The sequence below is a fragment of the Nerophis ophidion genome, linkage group LG29, assembly GCF_033978795.1.
Source record: "Nerophis ophidion isolate RoL-2023_Sa linkage group LG29, RoL_Noph_v1.0, whole genome shotgun sequence".
Taxonomy (NCBI): domain Eukaryota; kingdom Metazoa; phylum Chordata; class Actinopteri; order Syngnathiformes; family Syngnathidae; genus Nerophis; species Nerophis ophidion.
In genome coordinates this window covers 19730634-19745517 of record NC_084639.1, presented here as the reverse complement: position 1 = coordinate 19745517, position 14884 = coordinate 19730634, and the positions used below count along the sequence as shown (strand labels likewise).

General features: G+C 36.2%; 1 protein-coding gene across 1 annotated transcript in view; it reads right to left on the bottom strand.

The window, feature by feature from the left end:
* Nucleotides 1-14884, bottom strand: part of slc36a1 (solute carrier family 36 member 1) — a 98051-nt gene that overhangs the window by 43363 nt on the left and 39804 nt on the right. The window contains exons 9-11 of the mRNA XM_061891949.1: nucleotides 14340-14438; nucleotides 10507-10673; nucleotides 9013-9182 (exon numbers count right to left, since the gene is read on the bottom strand). Coding sequence (XP_061747933.1) covers nucleotides 9013-9182; nucleotides 10507-10673; nucleotides 14340-14438 — 436 coding nt within the window. The remainder of the gene's footprint in view (nucleotides 1-9012; nucleotides 9183-10506; nucleotides 10674-14339; nucleotides 14439-14884) is intronic.

Sequence of the window (14884 nt, the reverse complement as noted above, 5' to 3'; positions counted from 1 at the left end):
AAGGCGCACCTTCAATGAATGGCCAAATTTAAACTCCGTCCAAAAATAAGGTGGACCGGACTATAAGGCGCACCTTCAATGAATGGCCCATTTCAAACTGTGTGTATATATAAGACGCACCGGACTATAAGGCGCACCTTTTAATGAATGGCCCATTTTAAACTTAGTCCATATATAAGGCGCACCTTCAATGAATGGCCTATTTTAAACTTTGTTCATATATAAGGCGCAACGGACTATAAGGCTCACCTTCAATGAATGGCCCATTTTAAACTTTGTTCATGTATAAGGCGCACCTTCAATGAATGGCCTAATTTAAACTTCGTCCAAAAATAAGATGAACCGGACTATAAGGCGCACCTTCAATGAATGGCCCATTTTAAACAGTGTGTATATTTAAGGCGCACCGGACTATAAGGCGCACTTTTTTAATGAATGGCCCATTTTAAACTTTGCTCATACATAAGGCGCACCTTCAATGAATGGCCTATTTTAAACTCTGTCCATATATAAGGCGCACCGGACTATAAGGCGCACCTTCAATGAATGGCCAATTTTAAACTTTGTTCATATATAAGGCTCACCTTCAATGAATGGCCTATTTTAAACTCTGTTCATATATAAGGCGCACCGGACTATAAGGCGCACCTTCAATGAATGGCCAATTTTAAACTTTGTTCATATATAAGGCTCACCTTCAATGAATGGCCTATTTTAAACTTTGTTCGTATATAAGGCACAACGGACTATAATGCTCACCTTCAACGAATGGCCTATTTTAAACTCTGTTCATGTATAAGGCGCACCTTCAACGAATGGCCTATTTTAAACCCCGTCAAAAAATAAGGTGAACCGGACTATAAGGCGCACCTTCAATGAATGGCCCATTTTAAACTGTGTGTATATATAAGGTGCACCGGACTATAAGGCGCACCTTTTAATGAATGGCCCATTTGAAACTTTGCTCATATAAAAGGCGCACCTTCAATGAATGGCCTATTTTAAACTTTGTTCATATATAAGGCGCACCGGACTATAAGGCGCACCTTCAATGAATGGCTTATTTTAAACTTTGTTAACATATAAGGCGCACCGGACTATAAGGTGCACCTTCAAAGAATGGCCCATTTTAAACTTTGTTCATATATAAGGCGCACCGGACTATAAGGCGCACCTTCAATGAATGGCCTATTTTAAACTTTGTTCATATATAAGGCGCAACCGACTATAAGGCTCACCTTCAATGAATGGCCTAATTTAAACTTCGTCCAAAAATAAGGTGAACCGGACTATAAGGCACACCTTCAATGAATGGCCTATTTTAAACTTTGTCCATATATAAGGCGCACCGGACTATAAGGCGCACCTTCAATGAATGGCCTATTTTAAACTTTGTTCATATATAAGGCACAACGGACTATAAGGCTCACCTTCAATGAATGGCCACATTTAAACTTCGTCCAAAAATAAGGTGAACCGGACTATAAGGCACACCTTCAATGAATGGCCTATTTTAAACTTTGTTCATATATAAGGTGCACCGGACTATAAGGCGCACCTTCAATGAATGGCTTATTTTAAACTTTGTTAACATATAAGGCGCACCGGACTATAAGGTGCACCTTCAAAGAATGGCCCATTTTAAACTTTGTTCATATATAAGGCGCACCGGACTATAAGGCGCACCTTCAATGAATGGCCTATTTTAAACTTTGTTCATATATAAGGCGCAACCGACTATAAGGCTCACCTTCAATGAATGGCCTATTTTAAACTATGTTCATGTATAAGGCGCACCTTCAATGAATGGCCTATTTTAAACTCTGTCCATTTGTAAGGCGCACCGGACTATAAGGCGCACCTTCAATGAATGGCCTATTTTAAACTTTGTCCATATATAAGGCACACTTTCAATGAATGGCCTATTTTAAACTTTGTTCACATATAAGGCGCACCGGACTATAAGGCGCACCTTCAATGAATGGCCTATTTTAAACTTAGTTCATATATAAGGCGCACCGGACTATAAGGCTCACCTTCAATGAATGGCCTATTTTAAACTTTGTTCATATATAAGGCGCACCCTCAATGAATGGCCCAATTTAAACTTCGTCCAAAAATAAGGTGGACCGGACTATAAGGGGCACGTTCAACGAATGGCCCATTTTAAACTGTGTGTATATATAAGGCGCACCGGACTATAAGGCACACCTTTTAATGAATGGCCCATTTTAAACTTTGTTCATATATAAGGTGCACCTTCAATGAATGGCCTGTTTTAAACTTTGTTCATATATAAGGCGCACCTTCAATGAATGGCCTATTTTAAACTTTGTTTATATATAAGGCGCACCTTCAATGAATAGCCTATTTTAAACTTTGTTTATATATAAGGCGCACCAGACCATAAGGTAAACCTACAATGAATGGCACATTTTAAACTTTGTTCATAAATAAGGCGCACCGGACTATGAGACGCACCTTCAACAAATGGCCCATTTTAAACTTCGTTCATATATAAGGCGCACCTTCAATGAATGGCATATTTTAAAATTTGCCCACATATAAGGCGCACCGGACCATAAGGCGCACCTTCAATGAATGGCCTATTTTAAACTTTGTTTATATATAAGGCGCACCAGACCATAAGGTGCACCTACAATGAATGGCAAATTTTAAACGGTTCATAAATAAGGCGCACCGGACTATAAGGCTCACCTTCAATGAATGGCCTAATTTAAACTTTGTCCAAAAATAAGGTGGACCGGACTATAAGGCGCACCTCGAATGAATGGCCCATTTTAAACTGCGTGTATATATAAGGCGCACCGGACTATAAGGCACACCTTTTAATGAATGGCCCATTTTAAACTTTGCTCACATATAAGGCGCACCTCCAATGAACGGCATATTTTAAAATTTGTCCATATATAAGGCGCACCGGACTATAAGGCGCACCTTCAATGAATGGCCTATTTTAAACTTTGTTTATATATAAGGCGCACCAGACCATAAGGTGCACCTACAATGAATGGCAAAGTTTAAACTTTGTTCAAAAATAAGGCGCACCGGACTATGAGGCGCACCTTCAACAAATGGCCCATTTTAAACTTCGTTCACATATAAGGCGCACCTTCAATGAATGGCATATTTTAAAAAATGTGTCCATATATAAGGCGCACGGGACTATAAGGCGCACCTTCAATGAATGGCCTATTTTAAACTTTGTTTATATATAAGGCGCACCAGACCATAAGGTGCACCTAGTGAAGTGAAGTGAATTATATTTATATAGCGCTTTTCTTTAGTGACTCAAAGCGCTTTACAGAGTGAAACCCAATATCTAAGTTACATTTAAACCAGTGTGGGTGGCACTGGGAGCAGGTGGGTAAAGTGTCTTGCCCAAGGACACAACGGCAGTGACTAGGATGGCGGAAGCGGGAATCGAACCTGCAACCCTCAAGTTGCTGGCACGGCCACTCTACCAACCGAGCTATGCCGCCCCACCTACAATGAATGGCACATTTTAAACTTTGTTCATAAATAAGGCGCACCGGACTATGAGGCGCGCCTTCAACAAATGGCCTATTTTAAACTTCGTTCATATATAAGGCGCACCTTCAATGAATGGCCTGTTTTAAACTTTGGCCAAATATAAGGCGCACCGGACTATAAGGCACACATTCAATGAATGGCCTATTTTAAACTTTGTTTATATATAAGGCGCACCGGACTATGAGGCGCACCTTCAACAAATGGCCTATTTTAAACTCTGTTCACATATAAGGCGCACCTTCAATGAATGGCATATTTTAAAATGTGTCCATATATAAGGCGCACTGGACTATAAGGCTCACCTTCAACAAATGGCCTATTTTAAACTTTGTTCATATAAAAGGCGCACCTTCAATGAATGGCCTAATTTAAACTTCGTTCAAAAATAAGGTGGACCGGACTATAAGGCGCACCTTGAATGAATGGCCCATTTTAAACAGCGTGTATATATAAGGCGCACCGGACTATAAGGCGCACCTTCAATGAATGGCCTATGTTAAACTTTGTTTATATATAAGGCGCACCAGACCATAAGGTGCACCCACAATGAATGGCAAATTTTAAACTTTGTTCATAAATAAGGCGCACCGGACTATGAGGCGCACCTTCAACAAATGGCCTATTTTAAACTCCGTTCATATATAAGGCGCACCTTCAATGAATGGCATATTTTAAAATCTGCCCATATATAAGGCGCACCTTCAATGAATGGCCTATTTTAAACTTTGTTTATATATAAGGCGCACCAGACCATAAGGTGCACCTACAATGAATGGCACATTTTAAACTTTGTTCATAAATAAGGCGCACCGGACTATGAGGCGCACCTTCAACAAATGGCCCATTTTAAACTTCGTTCATATATAAGGCGCACCTTCAATGAATGGCCTGTTTTAAACTTTGTCCATATATAAGGCGCACCTTCAACGTATGGCATATTTTAAACTTTGTTTATATATAAGGCGCACCGGACTATAAGGCGCATAAAATAGATCAGGGGTCACCAACCTTTTTGAAACCAAGAGCTACTTCTTGCGTACTGATTAATGCCAAGGGCTACCAGTTTGATACACACTTAAATAAATTTCCAGAAATAGCCAATTTGCTCAATTTACCTTTAATAAATAAATCTATATACCGTATTTCCTTGAATAGCCGAATGTAATACGTGCCTGCCTTGAACTACTGCCGGGTCAAACTCGCTCCCCAAATTTATTAGCGCATGCTTATATTTTACCGCCGAGTCAAATTCGTGACACTTCCCCTGTCGTCCTTTTCAAAATGGCGGAGGAGTTTTATTTTGCTTTTACTATGTGTAAACCAAGGGGTCTTGTTCCTCTGCCATACAAATCACACTGATGGTTGTGATATGAAACAACTTCAACACTGTTACTAATATGCGCCACACTCTGTGAACCCACACCAAACAAGAATAACAAACACATTTCGGGAGAATATCGGCTCTGTAACACGTTATAAACGCAACATAAGAATTACCCAGAATGTAATGCATCCATGACTCACCCCGCTAGCACCAAACCCCCCCCCCCCCTCTCCGTGCGTCGGTTGAGGTGGGCGGGGTTGGCGACGCGTGTATAATATAGCCAAGAGTCATGGATGCATGACATTCTGGATAATCCTTATGTTGCGTTTATAATGTGTTTCAGAGCCAACGTTCTCCAGAAATATGTTTGGTGTGGGTTCACAGAGTGTGGCGCATATTAGTAAGAGTGTTAAAGTTGTTTATATCACAACTTTCAGTGTAAACAATATGGCTGTTGATCAAGTATGGATCGCGATCTCGTAGATAGCAAGGTGTAAAGGTGGGCGCGATGACACGTTGTAGAGCAGTGGTCCCCAACCACCGGGCCACGGCCACAGAAGAATTTATATATATATATATATATATATATATATATTTTTATCACAATCAAATTTTTACCGCATGCCATTGGTAAGCGCAGAGGTGAGAAGAAGTTTGTGTGTGTGTGGTCAAAAGTGTACATACACTAATCCTCCATTTTCACACACACACACACACACACACACACACACACACACACACACACACACACACACACACACACACACACAACTATAATGAGCTGGAGCAGGGGTGTCCTAACTTTTTCCACTGAAATGAACGCATGCCGGGATAAATGTGTGTGTGTGTGTGTGTGTGTGTGTGGTCAAAAGTGTACATACACTAATCCTCCATTTTCACACACACACACACACACACACACACACACACACACACACACACACACGCACACACACACACGCACACACACACACACATATATATTCCTGCATGCGTTCATTTCAGTGGAAAAAGTTTGGACACCCCTGCTCCAGCTCATTATAGTTGTGTGTGTGTGTGTGTGTGTGTGTGTGTGTGTGTGTGTGAGGTCAAAAGTGTACATACACTAATCCTCCATTTTCAAACTTTTTCATTTTCCACTGAAATTAACTAATGCAGGGATATAGTTGTGTGTGTGTGTGTGTGTGTGTGTGTGTGTGTGTGTGTGTGTGTGTGTGTGTGTGTGTGTGTGTGTGTGTGTGAAAATCGAGGATTAGTGTATGTACACTTTTGACCACACACTCACACACACACACACACACACACACACACACACACACACACACACACACACACACAACTATAATGAGCTGGAGCAGGGGTGTCCAAACTTTTTCCACTGAAATGAACGCATGCAGGGATATATGTGTGTGTGTGTGTGTGTGTGTGCGTGTGTGTGTGTGTGTGAGAAAATGGAGGATTACTGTATGTACACTTTTGACCACACACACACACACACACACACACACACACACACACACACACACACACACACACACACACACACACACACACACACACACACAACTATAATGAGCTGGAGCAGGGGTGTCCAAACTTTTTCCACTGAAATGAACGCATGCAGGGATATGTGTGTGTGTGGTCAAAAGTGTACATACACTAATCCTCCATTTTCTCACACACACACACACACACACAACTATAATGAGCTGGAGCAGGGGTGTCCAAACGTTTTCCACTGAAATGAACGCATGCAGGATATATATGTGTGTGTGTGTGTGTGTGTGTGTGTGTGTGTGTGGTCAAAAGTGTACATACACTAATCCTCCATTTTCACACACACACACACAACTACACAACTATAATGAGCAGAGGTGTCCAAACTTTTTCCACCGAAATGAATGCAAGCAGGGATGTATATGTGTGTGTGTGTGTGTGTGTGTGTTCAGCACCACGCCAGCAAGCGAGCCCTCAGCTATTCCCAAAGTCATTTCACGGCCCTCACTCTTAGGCGGTTATGCCGGGTCGTTATAAGGGCCAGCCGTACACGGCGGAACATTCCATTCCTTCCACAAATGTCTCCTCCGTCCTCCTCTAATGGCGTCGGACCGAGTGATGCTGCAAAATGTTTGCGGGATGAAGGCAGGCGCTGATTGCCTGCAGAGCACCGGGTCGCCGGAGAGAAGAAATATATTCACGGGTTCTAAGTAAAACTGGGCGATGCGGACTAAAACCTATTTTGTGATTCACAGCGCTTCACTCCTTCCACATTTCCATGTAAGAGTCGTTTTTTGTTTTTTTTACAAACCCCGTTTCCATACGAGTTGGGAAATTGTGTTTGATGTAAATATAAACAGAATACAATGATTTGCAAATCCTTTTCAAGCCATATTCAGTTGAATATGCTACAAAGACAACATATTTGATGTTCAAACTCATAAACTTAGTTTTTTTTTTTGTGCAAATAATAATTAACTTAGAATTTCATGGCTGCAACACGTGCCAAAGTAGTTGGGAAAGGGCATGTTCACCACTGTGTTACATCACCTTTTCTTTGAACAACACTCAATAAACGTTTGGGAACTGAGGAAACTAATTGTTGAAGCTTTGAAAGTGGAATTCTTTCCCATTCTTGTTTTATGTCGAGCTTCTGTCCTTCAACAGTCCGGGGTCTCCGCTGTCGTATTTTACGCTTCACACATTTTCCATGGGAGACAGGTTTGGACTGGAAAGTACCCGCACTCTTTTACTACGTAGCCACGCTGTTGTAACACGTGGCTTGGCATTGTCTTGCTGAAATAAGCAGGGGCGTCCATGTTAACGTTGCTTGGATGACAACATATGTTGCTCCAAAACCTGTATGGACCTTTCAGCATTAATGGTGCCTTCACAGATGTGTAAGTTACCCATGCCTTGGGCACTAATACACCCCCATACCATCACACATGCTGGCTTTTACACTTTGCGCCTATAACAATCCGGATGGTTATTTTCCTCTATGTTCCGGAGGACACCACGTCCACAGTTTCCAAATATAATTTAAAATGTGGACTCGTCAGACCACAGAACACTTTTCCACTTTGCATCAGTCCATCTTAGATGAGCTCGGGCGCAGCGAAGCCGGCGGCGTTTCTGGGTGTTGTTGATAAATGGGTTTTGCTTTGCATAGTAGAGTTTAAACTTGCACTTACAGATGTAGCGACCAACTGGGGGTGGTTATAAAGATGATTAAAAAAACGCTTGAAAGATGCGGCACATGGGAGTCACCGTTGTAGACTTCAAAGTCTCTAAAACAACTTCAAAACCCTCCATCAATCTTTTGTATACACACTTCAAGTATATATATATATACTGTAGTAACAGACACCCTCATAACAGTATGTAATATAAACAATATACACACTGGAAGTATATATATATATATATATATATATATATATATATATATATATATAATGTAGTAACAGACATCTTCATAACAATATGTAATATATATATATTGTACATATTACATATTGTTATGAAGGCGCCTGTTACTACATTATATATATATATATATATATATATATATATATATATATATATATATATATATATATATATATATATATATATATATACTTGCAATAGTGTGTATATTGTATATATTATATATATTGTTATGAAGGTGTCTGTTACTACATTATATATATATTTATACTTGCAGTGTGTATATTGCACATATTACATATTGTTATGAAGGAGTCTATTACTACATTATATATATATATATACTTGCAGTGTGCATATTGTATATATTACATATTGTTATGAAGGAGTCTATTACTACATTATATATATATATATATATATATACTTGCAGTGTGTATATTGTACATATTACATATTGTTATGAAGGTGTCTATTACTACATTATATATATACTTGCAGTGTGTATATTGTACATATTACATATTGTTATGAGGGTGTCTGTTACTACATGATATATATTATTGCAGTGTGTATATTGTACATATTAAATATTGTTATGAAGGTGTCTGTTACTACATGATATACATATACTTGCAGGACCTGGACCAGGACTCACATGTGAACAGGAACAGGACTTAAATGTGAAGAGGAGCGGGACTTACACGTGAAGAGGACCAGGACTGTGCGGAGCAGCAGGTCCAGGGCCGTCTGCCACCTCTCGGACACCCGAGCCACCATCGGCGGGATGAGGATCTCCGCAGGAACGTAGAACTGCAGGGCGAAGGTGATGAAGATGCCAAAGCAGTAGAGGAGCTTGACGCCCTGGTAGGTCCTGAACGGGAGCCAGACAAAGACCGAGGCGCAGCAGGTGAGCAGGCTTCAGAAGAACATTTTTACATTTCACATGATTAAAAATACTACCTGATTCTCTTTCATTCCATTTACTTGTTTGATGAAAAAAATAGTACATCATATCTAAACAAAAGGAAAAACTACTCCTCTTCTAAATACTTTATATGTTTAAGTGTTCAGTTCACCGTGATGGTGAACATCAACACAAATAAAAAGCAGATGTAATACTGTCGTAATTATGTCATAATACTGTCGTAATTATGTAATAATACTGTTGTAATTGATGTAACAATACTGTTGTAATTCATGTAATAAAACTGTTGTAAATAATGTTATAATACTGTGGTAATTTATGTAATAATACTATAGTAAATAATGTTATAATACTGTTGTAATTATGTAATAACACTGTGTTAATTGATAAAATGATACTGTGTTAATTGATGCAATAATACTGTTGTACTTTATGTAATAATACTGTTGTACTTTATGTAATAATACTGTTGTAATTATGTAATAACACTGTGTTAATTGATAAACTAATACTGTGTTAATTGATGCAATAATACTTTTGTACTTCATGTAATAATACTGTTGTACTTCATGTAATAATACTGTTGTTAATAATGTTATAATACTGTGGTAATTTATGTATAAATGCTATTGTAATTGATGCAATAATACTGTTGTAATTAATGTAATAATACTGTTGTAATTCATGTAATTAAACTGTTGTAAATAATGTTATAATACTGTGGGAATGTATGTAATAATACTATAGTAAATAATGTTATAAAACTGTTGTAATTATGTAATAATACTGTGTTAATTGATGCAATAATACTGTTGTAATTGATGTAATAATACTGTTGTACTTTATGTCATATTACTGTATGTCATAATACTGTTGTACTTCATGTCATAATACTGTTAATAATGTTATAATACTTTGGTAATTTATGTATAAATACTATTGTAATTGATGCAATAATACTGTTGTAATTAATGTAATATTACTGTTGTAATTAATGTAATATTACTGTTCTAAATAATTGCTATTGTTTGGCCTTCACAACTTTGTATAAATTCAATTGTTAATCTTCCATTCTAGTCACCTGTCCTTAGAAAATAAAAACAAATGATGAAAGAAAAGCCAGAGGGTGAAAAAGCTTGCTGGAAGTATCTAAAGATAGAACAAATAAACGTGACTTGATTGAGTCTCAGCACAAACTACATAAAAGGTTCCCTTCTATAAACGTTCTGACTGATGCTAACTCCGAAACAGGACGATGGTATCGTCTTACCAGCAGTTGGGCAGGTTGAGGGTGATACTGCCGCCGATGTCCGCGCCGAAGCACAAATAGCCGACGGTGCCCAGGCTGATGTAGAGGAAGGTGACGATGCCCATTCCCAGGTAAAGAACCAGGGGGAAGCTCTGAGGCCGGTGCATCTTGTTCTCCAAGGGCAGAACCTGGGAAAGCACAGCAGGGAGATGAGAGAGCAGCCACCACCTCACCAGTTTCAGTTCTAAGTAAGCAATGGAAGCACGCTTTGAATCCCAGGTGTGCGCATTTTCAAGAGAAGGTTACAAAAAAAACATAGGAAGTGGAATAAAAGAGCAAACAAGTGGAATGTAATGTTGAAATATAGCATAGACTGTATTCATATTATTATAGACTTTATGTATATTATTCACATGTGAATAATGCTGTATAATAGACTGTATTTATGTTATTCACATGTGAATAATGCTGTATAATAGACTGTATTGATATTATTCACATGTGAATAATGCTGTATAATAGACTGTATTTATATTATTCACATGTGAATAATGCTGTATAATGGACTGTATTTATATTATTCACATGTGAATAATGCTGTATAATAGACTGTAGTTATGTTATTCACATGTGAATAACGTTGTATATGTATAATAGATCGCATTTATATTTTTTACATGTGAATAATGCTGTATAATAGACTGTATTTATATTTTTACTTGTGAATAATGCTGTATAATAGACTGTAGTTATGTTATTCACATGTGAATAATGATGTATAATAGACTGTATTTATATTATTCACATGTGTATAATGTTGTATAACAGACTGTATTTATTTAATCCACATGTGAATAATGCTGTATAATAGACTGTATTTATGTTATTCATATGTGAATAATGCTGTATAATAGATTGTATTTATATTTTTTACATGTGAATAATGCTGTATAATAGAGTGTATTTATATTTTTACATGTGAATAATGCTGTATAATAGACTGTATTAATATTATTCGCATGTGAATAATGCTGTATAATAGACTGTATTTATATTTTTTACATGTGAATAATGCTGTATAATAGACTATTTGTATGTTTTCCATGTGAATAATCCAGTATGAGACTGTATTTATATTTTTTCCATGTGAATAATGCTGTAAAAGACTGTATTTATGTTATCCACATGTGAATAATGCTGTATGATGGACTGTATTTATATTATTCACATGTGAATAATGCTGTATAATTGACTGTATTTATGTTATTCACATGTGAATAATGCTGTATAATAGACTGTATTTATATTATCCACATGTGAATAATGCTGTATAATTGACTGTATTTATGTTATTCACATGTGAATAATGCTGAATAATAGAGTGTATTTATATTTTTACATGTGAATAATGCTGTATAATAGACTGTATTAATATTATTCCCATGTGAATAATGCTGTATAATAGACTGTATTTATATTTTTTACATGTGAATAATGCTGTATAATATACGGTATTTATGTTATTCACATGTGAATAACATTGTATATGTATAATAGATCGCATTTATATTTTTTACATGTGAATAATGCTGTATAATAGACTATTTGTATGTTTTCCATGTGAATAATCCAGTATGAGACTGTATTTATATTTTTTCCATGTGAATAATGCTGTAAAAGACTGTATTTATGTTATCCACATGTGAATAATGCTGTATAATAGACTGTATTTACATTTTTTACATGTGAATAACGATGTATAATAGACTGTATTTATGTTATTCACATGTGAATAATGCTGTATAATAGACTGTATTTATATTTTTTACATGTGAATAATGCTGTATAATAGACTGTATTTATATTTTTTACATGTGAATAATGCTGTATAATAGACTGTATTTATATTATTCACATGTGAATAATGCTGTATAATAGACTGTATTTATGTTATTCACATGTGAATAATGCTGTATAATAGACTATATTTTTTACATGTGAATGATGCTGTACAATAGACTATTTATATTATTCACATGTGAATAACGCTGTATAATAGACTGTATTTATGTTATTCACATGTAAATAATGCTGTATAATAGACAGTATTTATATTTTTTACATGTGAATAATGCTGTATAATAGACTATTTATATTTTTACATGTGAATGAATAATGCTGTACAATAGACTGTATTTATATTATTCACGTGTGAATAATGCTGTATAATAGACTGTATTTATGTTATTCACATGTGAATAATGCTGTATAATAGACTATTTATATTTTTTACATGTGAATAATGCTGTATAATAACTGTATTTATATTATTCACATGTGAATAATGCTGTATAATACTGTATTTATGTTATTCACATGTGAATAATGCTGTATAATAAACTTTTTATCTATATTTTACATGTGAATAATGCTGTATAATAGACTGTATTTATGTTATTCACATGTGAATAATGCTGTATAATAGACTATATTTTTTACATGTGAATGATGCTGTACAATAGACTATTTATATTTTTTACATGTGAATAATGCTGTATAATAACTGTATTTATATTATTCACATGTGAATAATGCTGTATAATACTGTATTTATGTTATTCACATGTGAATAATGCTGTATAATAGACTGTATTTATGTTATTCCCATGTGAATAATGCTATATAATAGACTTTTTATATATATTTTACATGTGAATAATGCTGTATAATAGACTGTATTTATGTTATTCACATGTGAATAATGCTGTATAATAACTGTATTTATATTATTCACATGTGAATAATGCTGTATAATACTGTATTTGTTATTCACATGTGAATAATGCTGTATAATAGACTGTATTTATGTTATTCCCATGTGAATAATGCTATATAATAGACTTTTTATATATATTTTACATGTGAATAATGCTGTATAATAGACTGTATTTATGTTATTCACATGTGAATAATACTGTATAATAGACTGTATTTATATTATTCACATGTGAATAATGCTATATAATAGACTTTTTATATATATTTTACATGTGAATAATGCTGTATAATAGACTGTATTTATGTTATTCACATGTGAATAAGGCTGTATATATTGTGTGTGTGTGTGCGTATGTGTTTATTGAAGTGAAGTGAATTATATTTATATAGCGCTTTTCTCTAGTGACTCAATATATGGGGGATATGGGTCACCGGGGTATTGCTTTTAACACTTTAAAAGCACTTGGCGTTGCATTTCTCTAATGCATGAAAAGTGCTTCATAAATTAAGCTTAATTTGATTTCCAACAACAATAACAATTATAATAATAATAGATTTTATTTGTAAAAAAAAAACACTTTACATTGAGCAAACAAACTCAAAGTATGACAGTGTATTAAAAAATACAATTAAAAGATAATAAAAATTAAAAAAAATTAAAACTAGAACAGCCTAATAGCTAGAACTAGTATGGATATATCTAAAAATAAATAAATAAAAGGGTTTTTAAGCCTTTTTTAAAAGCATCCACAGTCTGTGGTACCCTCAGGTGGTCAGGGAGAGCGTTCCACAAACTGGGAGCATAGATATTTAAGCATTGAAAGATCTACATTATTATACAACTTATTATAACACTTTTGTGGCTAAGAGCCTTTTGGGCCCCTGGGGACCTTAAACACTGATTCAAATTGAGGGGAGTTTGAATGCTTCTAATAATTGTTGTATTGGTTTTCAAAATTAAAAATATATGATAACGGCCCCCCCCGCATGATATAATTTTTTAGAGTGTGGCCCTGGGTGGAAATAGTTACCCACTTATTTGAAACCTTCATTTCACATGCGCCTTCTGGACTTACCACTCCGATCCCTTCAAAGGAGAAGATGGCCGTCCCGAAGAAGAGCGGGTAGTCTTTGGCCCGGCCCACACTTGGCAGGTTGATGGGGTATTTGATGTGCTGGGGGGGGGAGCAAGGAGAAAACACCATCAACAATTTCAACCAAATAAATGCCACAATCCAAACAACCTTCCCTAGTCATGGTGCAGAAACAAAAATGCAACTAACACAAAAGTCAACAAGCATATTATATTTTCACTACTGCCACAAGTGGTGGGAAAGTGTATTACAACCGAGTACGGCTGCTGCTGAGAAACAGGTGTTTTATTAGGGGCCCCCTAAGAGGATCCCCCCACTTCAAGCGTGAGTAAAGAATGCACAACCACTCTGTCAAGTCCGGAAGAGAGAGAGATGATACGGTACTAACTGCTAACAGATGCTAACTAGTGCTCGCTAGTCCTGGATAGTTCCACTCCTTAATGCTTCGCTCATGCGCAGGATTCTCACGGGAATGAGGCAAAATACAACTCGAATTTAAATAACGGATTCAAACGGATCTAAATGAA